Here is a 20196-nt window from a genome sequence, read left to right on the forward strand (position 1 = left end):
TGGGTTGCCATTCCCTTCTCTGAGGGATCATCCCGACCCAGGGATCGGACCCAGGGATCGAACCCGGGTCTCCTGTATTACAGGCAGATTCTTTACCACTGAGCCACCAGGGAAGCCCAGCAATGTGCTTTATTAAGGGGTTTTTGATAGAGAGTCGAGTTTATGAGGGGAGTAGTAAAAAATGCATCCACCCCTTTATTTTGGAATGGTAAGGCAAAGAATTGGGCTTCCCAGGTGCCTGAGTGGTAAAGAATCCACCTGTTAACGCAGGAGACCCCAGTTTGATCCCTGGGTTGGGAAGATCCCTGGAGAACGAAGTGGCAACCCACTCCAGTATTCTCGCCTGGAGAATCCCATGGACACAGCAGCCTGGCGGGCTACAGTCCATGGGGTTGTAAAGATTTCGACATGACTAGCGACTAAACAACAACAGAGACAAAGAATTATTCAGTTGCTGGTATGCTGTTCCTCGCCAGGAATGGTTTCCTCTAATGAGGGGTCCTGGTTCATGGCCTGCTTTAGTTCCATGATTCATAACATTTTATCATTGCCTGGGCTGTTTTTAAAATGTGCACATTGGTGTCATGAACTCTGCTGTGGTTGCCTTCACGTACTCACTCTATGCCCCCCTCCCTTTTGTGTAGGAAGACAGAGCTGTTAATAACCCCATGCCTGACAGAGCGGGCAACGGACTAGCCCTCGGGGATGACAGATTCAAACCCGTGGTGCCCTGGCCTCATGTGGAAGGCGTAGAAGTGGACTTGGAGTCTATTCGAAGAAGGAACAAGGCCAGACATGAACAAGAGCGCCGCCCCGGAGGAGAGAACCAGAAGGACATCATGCGGAGGCAATATCTCACGTTTAAACCCCAGACTTTCACCTACCGTGATCCTGTGCTCCGCCCGGGGGTCCTCGGTAACTTTGAGCCCAAAGAGCCTGAGCCTCCCGGAGTGGTCGGTGGGCCTGGAGAGAAAGCCAAGCCATTGGTTCTGGGACCAGAATTCAAACACGCAGTTCAAGCCAGCATTAAAGAGTTTGGATTTAACATGGTGGCTAGTGACATGATCTCCTTGGATCGCAGTGTCAACGACTTGCGACAAGAAGAGTAAGCACCCCTTCCTCCTCTTTCTAAACTGGGGGCACGGTTGTGTGGATAGATACTGAGTTAGATTGTCAGTTACTGCAGGGGAATAAGAGGATCTTTGGTCCCCAAAATGGGCAGAAAGGGGAGAGCTCCCCATTTGTGTTATTTTATTTCGGGGGCGGCGTATAAAATTCTGGGGTCTTCTACACCTGTGCTGCTCAAAGTGTGGTCCCCAGACAGGCCCTGGTCAGAACGTCCCCTTCTCACAGCCCACAGTGAGAAATGAGCCTGTCCCAGGCATGGACTCACTATTAAGTGCGTTGTTTGGTTTCACCTGACAGTGTTTTAATAGCAGAGCTTTCTCAGTGCATGGCTTTTCCCTCTGTACCAAGCTCCCTGTCTCACTGTAGGATGGTAGACAGGAGAACTGCTGGGGATGCTCCTGAAACTAACTGGATGTTTGCCACCTTCCGTTTTTTTTATGTGAATCGGTCATACATATGTCCCCTTACTCTTGAGTCTCCCTTGCACCTCTCCCCCCGTCCCACCCCTTTAGGTCATCACAAAACACCCAGCTGAGCTCCCTGTGCTGTACAGCGAATTCCCACTAGTTATCTGTTTTACACTCAGCCCTGAAACTGGAAGTGGAAATTCCCGAGTACGTATAAAGGTGTCCTCAGACAGATGAAACCATGACCCACACATTCAGGGCCTTCTCACGTAGTGTGATTTAAAACAAAGGGTTTCTAGCTCTTGGCTTTTGATTGTGGTGCCTACTGGATGAACTCAAAGCTGTTCTCTTTCAGTTTATTCAGCAACTGATTCTACTCAGAGGATCTAAGCATCTTCCATTATTGTGGATGCAAACATAATTCATGCCACTAGGGAACTTCCCAGGTGTCTTCCCAGTGAGGCGGGGTTAACATAGTCCTCATGTTAGGAGGTGAACGTAGCAGGCACAGGCATTACACAGACCCCACAGCAGCATCCTTTATGACCATGGAGTCGAATGCTGGACCTATCGGGGCTGCTCCGGAGGCTTCATATATTGATTTGGTAGGAGTGAAAGGGGTTGCATGAAAGATGCAGAGAAAAAAAGAAAGAGAAGAAGTAGAGAACCAAGGGGTGAGAGATATAACCTCTAGTACAGAGAAGAGTTGGAGGATCTCAGGGGGGCTGAAAAGGGAGGATGTGGGAACAGGTTGTTCCTGATCAAGGCAGAAATTTGCCTGGTTTCAGAGTTGCCACATTTAGAAAGAAAAAAAAAAAAGAAGTTCAGTCAAATTTAATTTCAGATAAATAATGAAAAATGTTTAGTATAAGTATACCCCCAAATAGTGTATGGGATATACTTATACATTGAAAATATTTGTTGCTTATCTGAAATCCAAATTTAACTGTGCATCCTGTATTTTATGGCAGCCCTCCTGGCAGGGGCTGAGCTTGTTGCTAGAACTGCCGTGCACAGACCTTTGGGACCCTAAACAGAGTCTGTGGTCCCCACCTGGAGTGCCTGCCAGTTACTGGAGATAAGACTCGAACCTCAAGTCTGTCACTGGGGTTCTCAGACAACCTTGTGATGGTCTTCTCCTCACCTCCTCACCTCCTCACCTTCTCCTGACGGGGAAGGAAAGAGGGGTACTTACTGACTTTCTGCTGTAGGCCAGGACTTAAACTGAGAGGGTTCCCACATATGAACGTGAAGTCTGAGGCTCAGTGCTGTGACTTCTTTTCTGTCTGCCCAGCAAGATGGCAGAGCTATGGTCCTACCCCGTAGCCCTTCTCTCTTCTCCACCCACACCTTCCTGGACCACATGCCTCAGGGCAGGGTTTGCTAGATGACAAGGTCCTGAGAGCGAGGTATTTGTCTTCTCCAGCTCCTTCCAGTAACTGACATCCAGGAGCTTGGCTGTGCCCAGCAGTGAACATCTGGGAAGACAATGAATAATAAAGGGGTGAATGAAGGAGTCTGCTGGGGTCAGGCTTTGGCTCCACTACCAGACACGAGATCTTAGACCAGCTCCTTACCCCACAGCCCTCAGTAACCTGATCCGTAACATGGGTCTACCAGTACCTACCCCCCACATTGGGATTGGCATTGGGTTGGCATTTGGGATTGGGATTAAAGGACATAATAGACTAAGAATCTTATCACAGGCCTAGTGGTTAGAAACTTAAGAAGTAGTGGCTTTTTTTTTTTAATTGCTAGGGCACTTTCTTCAGGTCACGATTTGTCTAAACTACGTAACTTTGGGGTCCTCTGTTGCTTTTTGGAAAATGTGGGTGCCCCACACAGCCGTGTCCACATGACCTATTTCTCCTTGCACTTTCATTGATGGCAAGGCCCTCATCCCTTTTGATAATCCCTGACACACCAGGTGCCTCTGAAGCCCCCTTCTCTCTGGGTCTTGCTCTTCTACAATCATCTTTCTTCCTGTCTTTCTCTCTTTTCTCCCTGCACGCTCCCTTCCTTTCTAATTTTCCTCTTGCCTCTAATCTCCCTTCCTCCCTCCTGCCAAGCCTTTTCACAGGCTGATCATCTCTTTGTTCTTTTTTCTGGCATAACTGGAGCACTGCTCAGAAATGAGATTATTGCATGTTCCAGCAAAGATTGTGGCCCCAGTCAGATAAAAGGACCAAGACTATCTTAACAAACTGCTCCTAAGCTCCTTTTTCAAATTCTATGCTAGTGAGAAAACTTATATTCAAAATCTTCAAACATCATAACTCCCAGAAAAAAGATTTTTTTAAACTGAATCCAGATGATTTTAAAAAATTTGATTCTTTCTCACCCTTTACAAAAAAATGGGATAGGCTTCTTTCCTGTTTGAACACTTTAAAATTCAGCATAGACTCATAAATAGTTTCTGAGTTGAGTTATTCACCAATTAGAACGTGCTCAGTCTTAAAGACTTTTCTGCAAAATAAAAAGGTCAACAGCAAAGAGAGTGCTGCTAAGTTCTGCATTGTTATCTACCACGCATGTTAGCACCTTCCTTCTGCTACACAGGCGGGCTTCCCCGGTGGCTCAGTGGTGAAGAATCTGCCCGCCAATGCAGGAGACACAGGTACAGTCTGTGAATCAGGAAGATCCCTGGGAAGAGGAAGGAGGAAGTTTGCTCAAATTCTTGTCCATTGAGTCGGTGATGCTATCTAACCATCTCATCCTCTTCCGCCCCCTTTGCCTTCTGCTTTCAGTCTTTCCCAGCAACAGGGTCTTTCCTAGTGATCCAGTTTTCTTGCCTGGGAAATCCCACAGACAGGGGAGCCTGGCGGACTACCGTCCATGGGGTCACAAAGAGTCAGACTCAGCTTAGCAACTGAGCATGCACACATGTGCTCTACAGACAGCGCTGAAAGCATCTCATGCATTCATGTCACACATGCACACCCTCTTGAATACTCAGCCCTGTGGAGAACATTCCTCATGAGCCCTGAATTTCTGCAGCTGTGGGGTCTGATCAGCCTGCTTGCTCTCTGGCCTCCGCCACACACCTGCCATGCTTAGACACCCAGCTCTGGGCCATCTGTCCATCTGCGGCATCTGCCAGGGCTCACCTGCTCGTTCCTGTGGCCGCTCCATCGTCCTTTCAGATGAAAATCTGGACAGGACCGCTCGCTGCTGCTGGGGTGACTCACCCTCATGTCTCTCGAAGTTTTGAATCCCATCCCCGAGCTGACTCACTTGCTGGCTGTTGATCGCTCGTTAGGAGAGTGAGTAACAGTGTTTTGAGTGAACCGGAGGCCTGCTTCTTTTTTTATAGACTAGAGCCAAGAATGACTTCACCTGCCTTCACACTTGTTTTCTATAAAAAAAAATGCACATGGCTCTCTGCAGGGATCAGCAGAGATGGAGCATCTCCAGTAAGCCAGGCGCTGTGCTGGCCCATCAGGAATGCAGTAAGAAGTGTGGTCCCTGCCTTCAGGGTGCTCGCCGTCCACCCGTGGGGGAAGGGAAAGGTCACTGTGATGTGAGAGCCTGAGGAGGGGAGGGGGCCCACGGCAAGTTACCGGGGGGTACACTAGAGACAGGCCCGAGGATGAGGGGCTTTCCTGGGAGAAGGTTACAAGTCTAGAGGACAGGACGGTAGGCAGGGACTGGGAGGAAGGCAGGTGCTGCGGCTCCCGTGGATCCCGCAGCAGGTGTGGAGATACAGCTGGAAGCTTAGGGAGGGTCGCGTTTGCAGGCCCCCAACACCCTCCACAGTCTGAGCTGAACGCAGTGCTGGGGAGACCACCTCCCAGAGGTTTAAGGAGAACTTGAGGAGTGTCAGGCCACTGGGGTATCCAGATTCTGCGGAGGGTGGGGGCCTGGTATTGCCATAGGAAATTGAGTGGAGTCCACAGAAGCAGACAAAGGAGATTCAGGGAGCAAATGAGAGTTAGAACGGGGTATGGGGGGGTGGGAAGGACGAATCAGGGAAGTCCAGAGACACAAAGAAGGACACAACTGCCCAAGGAGGGGCAAAGGGCAGAAGAACTGCTCTGCTGGGAGCTGCTGTGCCTGGACTTCGGCCTCAGGCAAAGCCCCACCCCACCTCTCAGAGCCCGCTGGAGCAGCCCATGTGTCACATCAGATCAGATCAGTCGCTCAGTTGTGTCCGACTCTTTGCAACCCCATGAATCGCAGCACGCCAGGCCTCCCTGTCCATCACCAACACCTGGAGTTCACTCAGACTCACGTCCATCGAGTCAGTGATGCCATCCAGCCATCTCATCCTCTGACGTCCTCTTCTCCTCCTGCCCCCAATCCCTCCCAGCATCAGAGTCTTTTTCAATGAGTCAACTCTTCGCATGAGGTGGCCAAAGTACTGGAGTTTCAGCTTTGTAGGAAGTGCAATTTGTGGTCTGTTAGATTTTCTTCTTGGAGAAGGAAATGGCAACTCACTCCAGTGTTCTTGCCTGGAGAATCCCAGGGACGGGGGAACCTGGTGGGCTGCCGTCTATGGGATCGCACAGAGTCGGATACGACTGACGTGACTTAGCAGACTTAGCAGAGCAGCAGATTTTCTTCTAATAAAGTGTAGAGTTTTATTTCCTTTACTATGAACTCACTGCTGATGCAAATACATGGAAATTATTCTTGCCCTTTTCATGCCCAAGAAGACAGACAATCGGGGGATATAGAATCCAAGCTATTTTGTTTCAAACAAATGAATTAAATATTTTGACTAGTTGAGCAAATTCATCTGCTTCTCCTGTTTAACCTTTCCTCCTGCCTACACTCCTGTCGAATTTATGTTTTGTAGAAAGCTATCTCAGTTGCATTGACAGAGCGAAATAATAAAGTACCTCAAAAACTCTGAGAGCTATGCAAATGTTAATATGATTAATTGTTAATAACTTTGTTAAGCTTGTCTGTGGGAAACTGAGGCTTTTTTTTTTAAAGATATTACACATTGACATTCCTGCCTTATGCACTTGGTAATTCTATTCTTACCTGATACCAAAACACTGACGTTTATACTCTAATTTTATTTAAGGTAGCTGTGCTTGTGAGCTGTCTTCGTTCTCCATGTTAAAGGCTCTTTCTGATGCTCTTGTTTAGAATATAGAGCTATAATTTATCAAATAGTTGCTATTAATATTTTCAAATTATGCTACGGAGTTCTTTTCTAATTTCTGTTTCTATACATCGTGACCCATGGGTTTCAGTTAACACTGACTAGAAGTGTAAGGAGCTGCTCATAAGAGATGAAAACGAATATTAGAATAATCTATATATGATGTACATGGGGCTTTCCAGGTGGCATTAGTGGTAAAGAACCCACCTGAAAATGCACAGGTTCGATTCCTGGGTCAGGAAGATCCCCTGAAGATCCCCTGGCAACCCACTCCAGTATTCTTGCCTGGGGAATCCCATGTACAGAGGAGCCTGGCAGGCTACGGTCCACAGGGTTGCAAAGAGTAGGACACAACTGAAGCAACTTAGCACAGCATAGCACATAAATGATGTACGCACATGTATGTGTGAATCACATAAGTGCACCATGAACTTCGGTGCTTTATCCTAGTTTCTGTTAGCACATGTGTGCTGGTTCCACACAACCCCATCCAAAAACAGGTCACAGTCACTCACACTCGCTCCTTTCCCCTCTTGGACTGCCCAAAGCACATCTCATTTCTCAGAGTACAGTATGGCAGCCGTAGAGCTAATCCTGCATGCAGGAAGCACATCTTAAATTGGTTTCGGATGACCCACAATGGACGTGCTGCTGCTTTTGCATACAGAAAGTATTGCTTTCTAACTGGCCTGAAAGTTTCTGCTCTTGGAAGCCACTTTCTGTGAGGTCAGAGATTTTCCTCATTAACTTTAAAAATAAATGGTGTTCTGATACCTAGTTTCTTCTTTCTCTTCTAAACACACACACACATATATGTCTGAACATAGACACACATCTGAACACAGACACATCTAAACACACACACACACACACACACTGCACTCTGGAATTTTCTGAGTGACAGGGGCACAGGTGATTGTTGTTTGAGGCCCTACTGACCACAGGAGACAAAACTGGAATTATTGTAGAGGTTGGGGTAACTTAGGTCACCCCAGCTTGCACAGCAGTTTAGAGGGATGCCTCCAGAAACTGGACACGAGGTCATCTGTTGCTCCAGGCTCCCCATGAGCAGAGCAGCAGCACCTTTGAGCCCCTGCTCCTCCTCAGTAGCCTGTCGGGGTGGTTCCACCCCTTGTGGGAACATCCCTGCATGCTGAGGCCTGGTTTGGTAAATGAGGTCCCTCCCACTAATACAACTTTATTTCCCCTCAAAGCTCCACCACCTAGTTATAGAAGGATACAGTTTGCTTGGTAAAAAATTACAAACCCAGATTGCTTGTTTCGTTTTTCCACAACCCTCCACCTCCAACCAGGGATTTAGAGTCAGTTCCCTGAATGTTAGGAAGAGAAATGTTCATGAAGGTGCCATGAGGTACCCCATAGCAGCCCAGCCTGGTGACAGACCATGCCAGGGAGACCTTCTCTCCAGGGTGAGTTTCCTGCCCATCTGGAGAACTGGCATGAAGATTAAGTGGGGGGTGGTGGGGAGTGGTACCCTGTCCCACTGGAGCAGCTGAGTTTTGGAGCTAATGGTCTTTTCAGAGTTTGGTCATTATCCTGACCAAACCCTGAACTTGCCTGGACTGAAGAAAGAGCCTGAAGTCAGCAGCTGAGACATCAGTCGTTCCATGGATAGGGGACCTTACACACCACTAGCCAGCTCCTGGGGTGTCAGACATCCCACCTCGGGTGGCAGATGGTGGGCAGAACAAGGTGGCAGGCTTCACTGGGGCGGGCAGGGGAGACTGAGGTTGGCAGTCATAGGAGGGATTGAAATGAGGTGGGCTCATCCGTTACCTGAGGACTTCCCTGGTGGTTCAGACGGTAAAGCGTCTGTCTACAAAGCGGGAGACCCGGGTTCGATCCCTGGGTCGGGAAGATCCCCTGGAGAAGGAAATGGCAACCCACTCCAGTATTCTGGCCTGGAAAATCCCATGGACAGGGAAGCCTGGTAGGCTATGGTCCATGGGGTTGCAAAGACACGACTGAGCGACTTCACTTTCATCAGTTACCAGGGAAACCAGCAGAAGAGCACACCCCTCACGGCCCCTTTGATCAACTGTCTCAGTGGCGATGTTCTGATACAAAGATTAGAGCAACCTCTAGCCGGGCCCGGGTGGGTACACAGGCATTTACTGATCAGGCCCAGTGATGAGCCGGGGAGGTCAGCCAGGTGAGTGGGTGTAAGAGAGGCGGGATGGGTGGGGCAGAGCTGTCCTGGGGGCCTGGCCGTGCACTCGGGCAGTTCTGACGGCTCCTGCCCAGGACAGCAGGTCCCCAGGAGTCAGTGCACTATGTTTTCTCAAGTGGGGGCCATGCGGGGAGCAACAAGAAGGACTTATAGGATTCCCAGGAGGCACTTCTTAGTCACCTTTGCTCACTTTAAGACAGATAGGTAAGAAATGCACTTAGTATCAGATAGAATTACTCTTTCGTCATCCTTGCAACATGTAAGGTGAACAGTGCTAAACTGTGGAAAGGCCAAAGTAATTCCATGGGTTAAAATGATATAAAAATAGTTTAACTTCAGTAATATCGTCCAGTTCACTGCTGGGGAATGGCCACGGTTTTGCTTTCCTCATCCCAAAATCCTAGAGGGAGTGTCCGCAGTCCCAAATGTAGCTAATGTGGAGAAGATTGCCATTTTTAGTTACCTCAGTAACTCCTTTCAGGGGCTTTCCAGGTGGCTTTAGTGGTAAAGAACACGCCTGCCGATGCAGGAGATCTGGGTTGGATCCCTGGGTGGGGAAAATCCCCTGGAGGAGGAAATGGCAACCCTGGAAAAGGAAAATGGTATTCTTAGCTGGGAAATCCCATGGACAGAGGAGCCTGGCAGGCTACAGTCCACGGGGTCACAAAGAGTTGGACAGGACTGAAGCTACTTAGCACATACGCAACTCCTTTTAGAAGGAGCACTGCCATTTCGATCGAAAGGAAAACATCCACACCTTCTCCAGAATGGCAAGCCCCGGCAGGCACATAACTGGCAGAAAGGGCTCTGGAGAAAGATGTGAACATCTGAGCTCCATATTCCTAGGACTGTCCCCGCAGAGGAAGGGGCTGGGGGGGGCGGGGGTGGGGGCGGGAATCTTCAAAGACTCTTGCCTCGTCTTCAGTGAGGCGGGAGCTCCCCCTAGAGGCGGATGGACTCAGTGCAGCCCTGCCGGGGCTTCTCTCAGTGAGGGCAGTAGGAGGGGGTTCAGGAAGGCAGAGAACTCCTTCCTGAAAATAACATGGGGGGTTCTTATTGAAATCCAAGAAGAGTTTGTGTTGAAAAAGAGATGGAGCCTCCTAGATTAGGGTTTGGCTGGTCCTGTCCCTCCTTTTTTGAAGAACGTAGGGAAAACCACTGGACCATTTAGGTATGACCTAAATCAAATCCCTTGTGACTATACAGTGGAAGTGACAAATAGATTTAAGGGACTAGATCTGATAGACAGAGTGCCTGATGAACTATGGATGGAGGTTCATGACATTGTACAGGAGACAGGGATCAAGAACATCCCCAAGAAAAAGAAATGCAAAAAAGTAAAATGGCTGTCTGAGGAGGCCTTACAAATACCTGTGAAAAGAAGAGAAGTGAAAAGCAAAGGAGAAAAGGAAAGATTTACCCATTTGAATGCAGAGTTCCAAAGAATAGCAAGGAGAGATACGAAAGCCTTCAGCAATCAGTGCAAAGAAATAGAGGAAAACAATAGAATGGGAAAGACTAGAGATCTCCTCAAGAAAATTAGAGATACCAAGGGAACATTTCATGCAAAGATGGGCACAATAAAGGACAGAAATGGTATGGACTTATCAGAAGCAGAAGATATTAAGAAGACGTGGCGAGAATACACAGAAGAACTATACAAAAAAGATCTTCCTGACCCAGATAATCACGATGGTATGATCACTCATCTAGAGCCAGACATCCTGGAATGTTAAGTCAAGTGGGTCTTAGGAAGCATCACTATGAACAAAGCTAGTGAAAGTGATAGAATTCCAGATGAGCTATTTCAAATCCTGAAAGATGATGCTGTGAAAGTGCTACATTCAACATGCCAGCAAATTTGGAAGACTCAGCAGTGGCCACAGGACTGGAAAAGGTCAGTTTTCATTCCAATCCCAAAGAAAAGCAATGCCAAAGAATGCTCAAACTACCACACAATTAACACTCATCTCACACGCTAGTAAAGTAATGCTCAAAATTCTCCAAGCCAGGCTTCAGCAATACGTGAACCATGAACTTCCAGATGTTCAAGCTGGTTTTAGAAAAGGCAGAGGAACCAGAGATCAAATTGCCAACATCTGTTGGATTATTGAAAAAGCAAGAGAATTCCAGAAAAACATGTATTTTTGCTTTATTGACTATGCCAAAGCCTTTGACTGTGTGGATCACAATAAACTGTGGAAAATTCTAAAAGAGATGGAAGTACCAGACCACCTGACCTGCCTCTTGAGAAATCTGTATTCAGGCCAGGAAGCAACAGTTAGAACTGGACATGGAACAACAGACTGGTTCCAAATAGGAAAAGGAGTTATGTCAAGGCTGCATATTGTCACCCTGCTTATTTAACTTATATGCAGAGTACATCATGAGAAATGCTGGGCTGGAGGAAGCACAAGCTGGAATCAAGATTGCTGGGAGAAATATCAATAACATCAGATATGCAGATAACACCACCCTTATGGCAGAAAGTGAAGAAGAACTGAAGAGTCTCTTGATAAAAGTGAGAGAGGAGAGTGAAAAAGTTGGCTTAAAGCTTAACATTCAAAAAACTAAGATCATGGCATCTGGTCCCATCACTTCATAGGAAATAGATGGGGAAACAGTGGAAACTGGCAGAATTTATTTTTCTGGGCTCCAAAATCACTGCAGATGGTGACTGCAGCCATGAAATTAAAAGACACTTGCTCCTTGGGAAAAAAGCTATGACCAACCTAGACAGCATATTGAAAAGCAGAGATGTTACTTTGTCAACAAACGTCTGTCTAGTCAAGGCTATGGTTTTTCCAGTAGTCATGTATGGATGTGAGAATTGGACTATAAAGACAGCTGAGCACTGCAGAATTGATGCTTTTGAACTGTGGTGTTGGAGAAGACTCTTGAGAGTCCCTAGGACTGCAAGGAGATCTAGCCAGTCCATCCTAAAGGAGATCAGTCCTGAATATTCATTGGAGGGACTGATGCTGAAGCTGAAACTCCAATACTTTGGTCAGCTGATGTGAAGAGCTGACTCATTTGAAAAGACCCTGATGCTGGGAAAGATTGAAGGCAGGAGGAGAAGGAGACGACAGAGGATGAGATGGTTGGATGGCATCACCGACTCAATGGACATGAGTTTGAGTAAGCTCTGGGAATGGGTGATGGACAGGGAGGCCTGGCGTGCTGTGGTTCATGGGGCCTCAAAGAGTCAGGCACGACCGAGTGACTGAACTGAACTGTCCCTGTGGTGCAGCCTGGGTGTCGCCGGGTGGGGGCTGGGGGGAGGCTGCGGGGGGCGGAGGCTGAGGAGAAGGTGTGCTGGGGTCCTGTGCCATCACCGAGGACATGCAGTTTCCAGCCTCGGCGTTCATTTACACTTATTCCTATGGTTTGGGGGAAATATTTCTCAGTTGCTTTATTTATTTATTGGCCATGCCACAAAGTTTATGGGATCTTAGTTCCCCGACTAGGGATTGAACCCAGACTCTCAGCAGTGAAAGCAGAGTCCCAACCACTGGACCATCAGGGAAGTCCCTCTCAGTCATCTTAAAATGAGGTCTAAACTTGTCTTCTACTCCCACGTCATGAACTGTCATGGCCATGCTGATCCATTCTCCTTCACTGCTGCCACAGCTAATGAACACAGGGCACTCAGTTAACGCCTTGTCCGCTTATGGAGCGCCTGCTGGGCGTCTGGTAGCCTACTGTGTTCTCCCACACAGTCCCCCTTCTTAGAGCTATGCTGAAACAGCGCAGGTTTTTTTCTTCCCCTCTGGGTTTCCAGAGGACAGAACTGAGGCTCAGAAGCAGATAAGTTGAAGGTCGTATAACTAGAAGTTTGGGGTGGTGGGACCCCGCTTCTGGCTTCCACACCCCATTGCCTTGTTAGTGATGATAAACTAATGGCCGGGGGTGTGTTGTAGAAGTGCACGTGTGCTAAGTTTGCTTCAGTCGAGTCCAACTGTTTGCAACTGTGTGGACTGTAGCCCACCAGGTTCCTCTGTCCATGCGGATTCTCCAGGCAAGAATACTGGAGTGGGTTGCCATACCCTCCTCAAGGGGATCTTCCCGACCCAGGGATGGAACCTGTGTCTCTTATGGCTCCTGCATTGGCAGGCAGGTTCTTTACCACTAGCGCCACCTGGGAAGCCCCTCATTGCAGTATATACAGCACATTAACTTTTTTTTTTTTTTTAAGGTGGAAGGAGCTTCTTTTTAAAATGGTTTTTTAATTTAATTTAATTTATTTATCTATTGGCTGCACTGGGTCTCTGTTGCTGTGTGGCTTTCTCTAGTCGTGGCGAACAAGTGGTATTCTCTAGTTGTCGGGGCGGGGCGGGGGGAGCTGCAGAACATGAGCTCTAAGTGTGCAGGCTTGGTAGTTGTGGTGCAAGGGCTTAGCTGCTCCGAGGCATGTGGGATCTTCCCAGATCAGGGATTGAACCTGTGTCTCTTGCATTGGCAGGGGGGTCCTCTACCACTGAGCCAACAGGGAAGCCTGCACTTTTTTAAAAGAGGAAAACAGAAAGTTAGCAAAAGGTAAAAGGGCAAAGGTTTTTCTCTCATTGCCGCAGAAATCTGTCCTGCTCCTCGGCCACGTTTTCTGCATCTCGGCACTATTGGCAGTCTTGGCAGGTGGGCTGTCCTGTGCCTTGTAGGTGGTTAGCAGCATCTCTGGGATCTCTCCACCCGATGCCCATGGCACACACAGCTCCTCCCTGTCCCCAGCTGTGACAACCTGAGTGTCCCCAGACTCCACCACATGTGCCCTGCAGGGCAGAGTCTCCCCTGGTTGATAATCGCTGCTCTGCAGGGCCAGTCACCACAATGCTGAGTGGAGGGGGACGGACCAGGGCCGGGGTGGGTAACACGATGGAAAAAACAGATGAGACTTACAGCCTTTGGGGGAGACAGCAGGCAGAGATCTGTGACATAGCCGAATAAATAAATGTAAAATGAAGTTAGTTATTAGCCGTGAGGGTTTTGTGATGGACTTCAGAACACCTGTGGCCGAACACGCAGACGTATTGGTGGTATTTCAGTAATTGTTTGTGGGCACACAAAAGCTTTTTAAGAGGAAGATATAGCAACTTGAGGACATGCATTGATTATTTTTACTCTCCCCATTCCATTAAAAAAAAAAAAGAGTCTTCTATATAATACCTGAGTAGTCACAAGGCATTTATTATTTCTGTTCTAATGATTACAAAACTTTGAGCAGATACACAGAGGAATCAGAGGAATGCAGTCAAAGCTGAAGTAACTTAAGATGTGAGTGGTTATGATACAAGATAGTATGTCCTTGACAAGACAAAACCAACCCGGCAGGGCGTTTGAACTGTCTTGTTTTTCCCGTCAGTTTCCACCATGAAGTGCGATGTGTGGGTGACATACCTCTGGTTGTTGCTTCTGTGTCTCTGCCCTCATCGGGCAGGAATTCTCTGAGGACACATTCCCCGCAGTCCACTCTCTCTCTCTCTCTCTTTTTTTTTTTTTTGGCCATACTTTGAAATGTGGGAACTTAGTCCCCTAACCAGGGATCCAGTCCATAGCCTCTGCATTGGAAGCTTGGAGTCTTAACCACGGGATTCCCAGGGAAGTCCCCCGCGGCCCACTCTAAGTCTCAGTGTCCCCATCCATGAAGAAAGGGAGTCGCCAGTGTTTTTAGCTGATTTCTGGCACAGAATCTGCAGAATCCTGTCTCCCTGTGGCTCCCTGGGGAGCATCTCCGTGCACTGGTCCTCCCATCTCCTTGAAACCCCCAGGCTCCCCTGTCCAGTTTGGAAACCACTCGATTAGGCATCCACCGAGGTCTGTTCCCTTTTCCGGGTAGTTTTCTCTATGTTTCTGCATCCTCCCCGAGTCTTCCTAATGTGTCTGTAGATGCAAAGCTGAGCAAAACTGGTGTGCAGCAGTTGCCACTCTGGCTTAGCAGGGTGTGGGCGCCATCACTTATCCCTAGCCCCAGCCAGGGCGGGGGTACCCTGGCCCTGCAAGGTGTGACCACTCTTCTTAGAAAGTCACAACAGACATAGGATCAGGGCAGACACTTGCTGCTCTGCTTCCAGCCCTGCAGCCACAGGCCCTAGGGGTGAGGGTGGGATAAAGCCGGTCCCCATCCCTGTGCCTGCCCGCAGGAGGCATCTGGTCCTCCCAGGCCTCTCACTACCCTCATAAAAGACCAGGGAGGCCTGCTCTTCAGAGAGTCATTCAAGTGTGTTATCTGTGATGCATGTTTATGAAGCATCTTTACAGTAATAAAGTGTTCTACTTAGGAGCAAAGCAAACATAATAGTGTATTATCAATTACAAAGTGACTCTCTCTTTAACTAGAGGCACTTAAAATCCTGTCCCTTTGTAGCAGGGGCCTCTGCTTAGATCTGAGTTGGAAAAAGACACTACTTCAGGGAGAGCAGGGGGCAGGTGGGTGTGGTCCCTGAGCAGAGGGTCTGTGTTAAGGGATAGGGCAGATCCGCCATCAGTGTGAGGTCCTGTCACCTGGACCGGCCTCCAGCCCATGCCGAGGAGATGCTGTGAAGGAGCAATCCCCCAAATTGTCCATGGATCTCCACACTTCAGGGTGTGTTGAAGCTGGCAGCCCCCACCTGGTGGGTTCTGCAGTGGCCCTACCCTGGAGAGGGTGTGGCAGCGGGTGGAGCCTGAGCCTGAGGAGATGGAGCCTCAGGTGCCTGGGAGCCCCGAGCCCATGCGTGCAGCGAGGCATGGACCTCTCCCAGCTGAGATGAGTCAGAGAGCTTGGACCTCTTCTTGGCCGATATGGGTGATAGAAAAACACACTCTATTTCCTGGTGAGTATTAAATCTGATGTTGTTGTTGTTTAGTTACTCATTCAGTTCAGTTAGTTCAGTCGCTCAGTCATGTCCGACTCTTTGCAACCCCGTGAATCACAGCACGCCAGGCCTCCCTGTCCATCACCAACTCCCAGAGTTCACTCAAACTCACGTCCATTGAGTTGGTGATGCCATCCAGCCATCTCATCCTCTGTCGTCCCCTTCTCCTCCTGCCCCCAGTCCCTCCCAGCATCAGAGTCTTTTCCAATGAGTCAATTCTTCGCATGAGGTGGCCAAAGTACTGGAGTTTCAGCTTTAGCATCATTCCTTCCAAAGAACACCCAGGACTGATCTTCAGAATGGACTGGTTGGATCTCCTTGCAGTCCAAGGGACTCACAAGAGTCTTCTCCAACACCACAGTTCAAAAGCATCAATTCTTCAGCACTCAGCTTTCTTCACAGTCCAACTATCACATCCATACATGACCACTGGAAAAACCATAGCCTTGACTAGAAGGACCTTTGTTGGCAAAGTAATGTCTCTGCTTTTCAATATGCTATCTAGGTTGGTCATAACTTTCCTTCCAAGGAGTAAGCGTCTTTTAATTTCATGGCTGCAGTCACCATCTGCAGTGATTTTGGAGCCCCAAAAGATAAAGTCTGACACTGTTTCCACTGTTTCCCCTCAGTTGTGTACAACTCTTACAATCCTATGGACTATAGCGCACCCACCCACCCCACCCCCACCGGCTCCCTCTGTCCATGGGATTCTCTAGCAAGAATACTGGAGTAGGTTGCCATACCCTCCTCCAGGGGATAAAAAAACATAAAAGTCATACAACACAGTGGGTATCATGAGCCCCACTGGTCAGAAATCACTCTCAGCTGGCATAGCAGAGACCCCGCAAAAGCTCTTTCTCTGCGAGTCTCTCATCATGCAGGGGTGTGTTCAGCCCCATCCTTAGGGCATATCAGCCTCTCCATTGTCCTCTATCCAGTCATCCTGTTCCATAAGAGGAGGAGGCATCCTTAGTGTCAGCTTAAGATGAAGAATTAGTTTATTGGAGAGCGTGGGGTGACTGAATCTATAATTTGCATCATTAAGAGAAGTGAAGAAAGAATTAAGATACATTAGGGCTGTGGGGTGTAGTATGTAAATAAATACTTCATAACAATAAACACCTTTGTAATTTCTATAAACATACATCGGTTTTCCAGTTTAACCCTGTATTTCTTCTAACTCTAAGCATTATTGGAGCTTATCCTGTCACCTAAGCAAGAGAACACATAGTCCTTTAAAAGGGTAGGCTTTCTAGCGAAACAGGCTCATTTCTCTCTTGTTGTTTTTTAGTAGCTCAATCATGTCCGACTCTTTGTGACCCCATCAACTGTAGCCCACCAGTCCATGGGATTTTGCAGGCAAGACTACTGGAGTGGGTTGCCATTTCCTTCTCCAGGGGATCTTCCCTACCCAGGGCTCTAAGCCATGTCTCTTACATTGCAGGCATATTCTGTACCGCTGAGCTACCAGGGAAGCCCCATTTCTCTGTTACTATCCCTGCTAAGCGCTAAATGCTCCTTCACAGCATCTCTCTTCTTCAGTCTCTCTTTCTGTTCTTTTGGCAGCTTCCTGCAGTATTCAGGGCACGTTTTTGTACAAGGCATCTCTGAACATTTTACAGAATTTTCCCAGCTTACCCAGACTTTTTATGGCTCCACTGATTAAAGTTCTATTCTCTGGTCTAATAATTGTTTTCAGAGCATAAATCTAATTTTAATGGAGGGAATGTAATTCCGTCTCTACCTCTTACACCTTGCAGGTTATTTTGGCAGCCAGAAGCTTTTTCCCATAGAATAGAAATCCACCCACCACTCTTCCCCTTTGCCGTGGGTAATCCAGAGTGGCAGACTTCACGGCTGGCCACCGTCACTGTCCTCATTGCTGACACAGAGCTTCTGTGCATCTGCACTTTGATGAACTGACTGCATCAGTCAGTTTTTTTTTTATTATTATTTAAGAGTTTTTGTGATGTGGACCATGTTCAAAGTCTTTATTGAATTTGTTACAAAATTGATTCTGTTTTCTGATTGGTTTGTTCTTTTTTTTTTGGCTGTGTGGCATGTGGGGTCTTAGGTCCCCGACCAGGGATCAAACCTGGATCCTTTGCACTGGAAGGCACAGTCTTAACCACTTCCACCAGGGAAGTTCTGCAGTCGTGGTGGTGAGTTCTGAGTCGCACTGGGTGAGGAATACAGAACCATCGCTCATGGAGGAAACACATGGATTAGTTCTTACATGCCTCTGGCACATTTCCATCCCCAATGCATGCATCACCTTGTTTTATGTGTGTTTCTATCTAAACACACGTTACTTAATGTGCATTGTTACATCACAACATTGACTTCATGGCCAGCAGCCCAGGGGACTCATGCCGGCAAGAAGCCTGCGTAACACACATGCTTCCCCCTCAGTCTCAGCACAGCCTCACACACGCAGGAACACCGCACAGCAACCTCACATCGCGCTGCATCCCAAGCTCAGGGGCCATTTTAAACAGCAAACTCAGCAACCAAAAGCACAAAAATGAGAAATAAGTGGACTAAACAGACCCTGAAAAGGAGTGTCAGAGGAAGAGCATCATCTTGTGTCCACCCGATCCCATTTCCCCTCTCTGCACATGCTCTCCAATAACCACGAAAACGTCCCAAGTAACTTCCCCAGTGGTCCAATGGTTAGGACTTTGCCTTCCATTGCAGGGGTGCGGGTTAGATCCCTGGTTGGGCAGCTAAGATCCCACATGCCTCGCAGCCAAAAACTAAAACATAAGACCAAAGCAATATTGTAACAAATTCAGTAAAGACTTTGAAAATGGTCCACATAACAAAAAGTCTTTAAAAAAAATGTGCCACGTACTAGTTTTGAGTTACAAATACATTTTAAGGAGTAAGCAAATTAACAAACAGAGAATCCATGAAAAATAAGGAGCCACTGTGTTCTTGCATATTTTAGTTTGGAGTACAGGTTAATCACAGAAATATTTAGTCTATAGACTAAATATTAGTGGGAAAAGTGCCTAGTGTACTGTTACAGTAAATGCAAATCTTCAGAACACTGGAAATGGTAATCTGATAAACTGAATATGTTTACTGGTTAATTCATATGCGAGAGAAAATCTGATAATGGCTTTTTGAAATGTCAAGACCAAAAAGCATAGACTGTTAAATGTTTCCATTCAGAGAACAGAAATAAATTGGTCCCGTTGTGCTTCAGTGTAGGGTCATTCATCTCTCTTTTCTCCCCGCCCCCCCCACTTGCCGGCACCTCCTTCAGGGTCTTAGTGCTACAGGGCTCAGGAAGGAGGCTGGAGTGGGGCCAAGACAGCTCACAAAGGCTGCTGCAGTCAGTGCCGGGGCTGTGAACCAGGAGGTATTCTAAACCTGCACTGTTTAGAATTAGACTTAGTGCTGAGATAGCCCCTGTTGATGAGCAGACCTAACCAGAGTTTCGAAGGGACTGGCGACCAGGTGAAGGTGGTGGTATCTTAGTCTCAAGCTCCAACGCATCACTTACCTATGTGGTTAGGTGCTACATTGAATCTGTTTAATTCCCTAGTAACTAGCCTAAACTTTTATCAGGAATGCTTAATATGCTCAGATTTTATCTCCCCTGTTCTTCAAGAGAAGTGATTGGAATTCTGTCCAGTAGCCCATAAACAAAGCCCAAGAATCCCTCGGTTCTTACTTCGGTCTTCATCTCAGGGGAGCACAGTGCAATCTAACGGACCACAGCCATGAAGTCACTTGTCATAATGCAGGAGAAGGGATGGACAGCTGTTGAGGGGGAAAGTTCGCAGACATGGTGCTGGGAGGTGTCACACACAAGTGGGATCCAGTACCGTACCCCCCGCCCAGCTGATTGTGGGCAAGTTATTTACAAAAGTCCTGTGAAGAGGAGAGAAAGGTAATACCCATGTATGCATATTTCTAGGGCTTCCCAGGCACTAGTGGTAAAGAACCCACCTGCCAATGCAGAAGACCCAAGAAATGCTGGTTTGATCCCTGGGTTGGGAAGATCCCCTGGAGGAGGGCATGGCAACCCACTCCAGTATTCTTGCCTAGGAAATCCTGTGGACAGAGGAGCCTGATGGGCTACAGTCCATGGGGTCACAAAGAGTCAGACACGACTGAGCACGCACACATTCGTATTTCTAGAATCTGAAAATACAGAATGCTAATGGAACATGTTTAGGAGTACAGCTGCTAGTTTTGCCAGTTCTGCAGAGGTACAGAGGGTGCTGTTACTGGTGGTATGTAGGGATATGAATTATATCACGCATAAATCTTTAAAAATTAAGGGGAGAATACTCTGGCGGTAAATACAGACACACTGCTTTCCTTCAAACTGTGGCAGTAGCACAGTTGTCTCTGCTCCCTAGAAGAGAAACTGAACAGATTGGCATCAGCTTCAGAAAACAAGACTTTGTATAGCCAAAGGATTCAATTAAATTGCTCCTCTGAGGTCTTGCTTAGGGGAAGAAATGCTTTTTTTTTTTTTTTGGATAACAAGTG

The 20196-nt window shown here is 47.7% G+C and overlaps 1 protein-coding gene across 2 annotated transcripts in view; it reads left to right on the forward strand.

The window, feature by feature from the left end:
• GALNT7 (polypeptide N-acetylgalactosaminyltransferase 7) overlaps positions 1-20196 on the forward strand; it is a 136026-nt gene that overhangs the window by 68709 nt on the left and 47121 nt on the right. For both annotated transcript variants that reach the window (XM_061424937.1, XM_061424936.1), the window contains exon 2: positions 645-1105. In XM_061424937.1, coding sequence (XP_061280921.1) covers positions 645-1105 — 461 coding nt within the window. The remainder of the gene's footprint in view (positions 1-644; positions 1106-20196) is intronic.

This window comes from Bos javanicus, chromosome 8 (assembly GCF_032452875.1).
Source record: "Bos javanicus breed banteng chromosome 8, ARS-OSU_banteng_1.0, whole genome shotgun sequence".
Taxonomy (NCBI): Eukaryota; Metazoa; Chordata; class Mammalia; order Artiodactyla; family Bovidae; genus Bos; species Bos javanicus.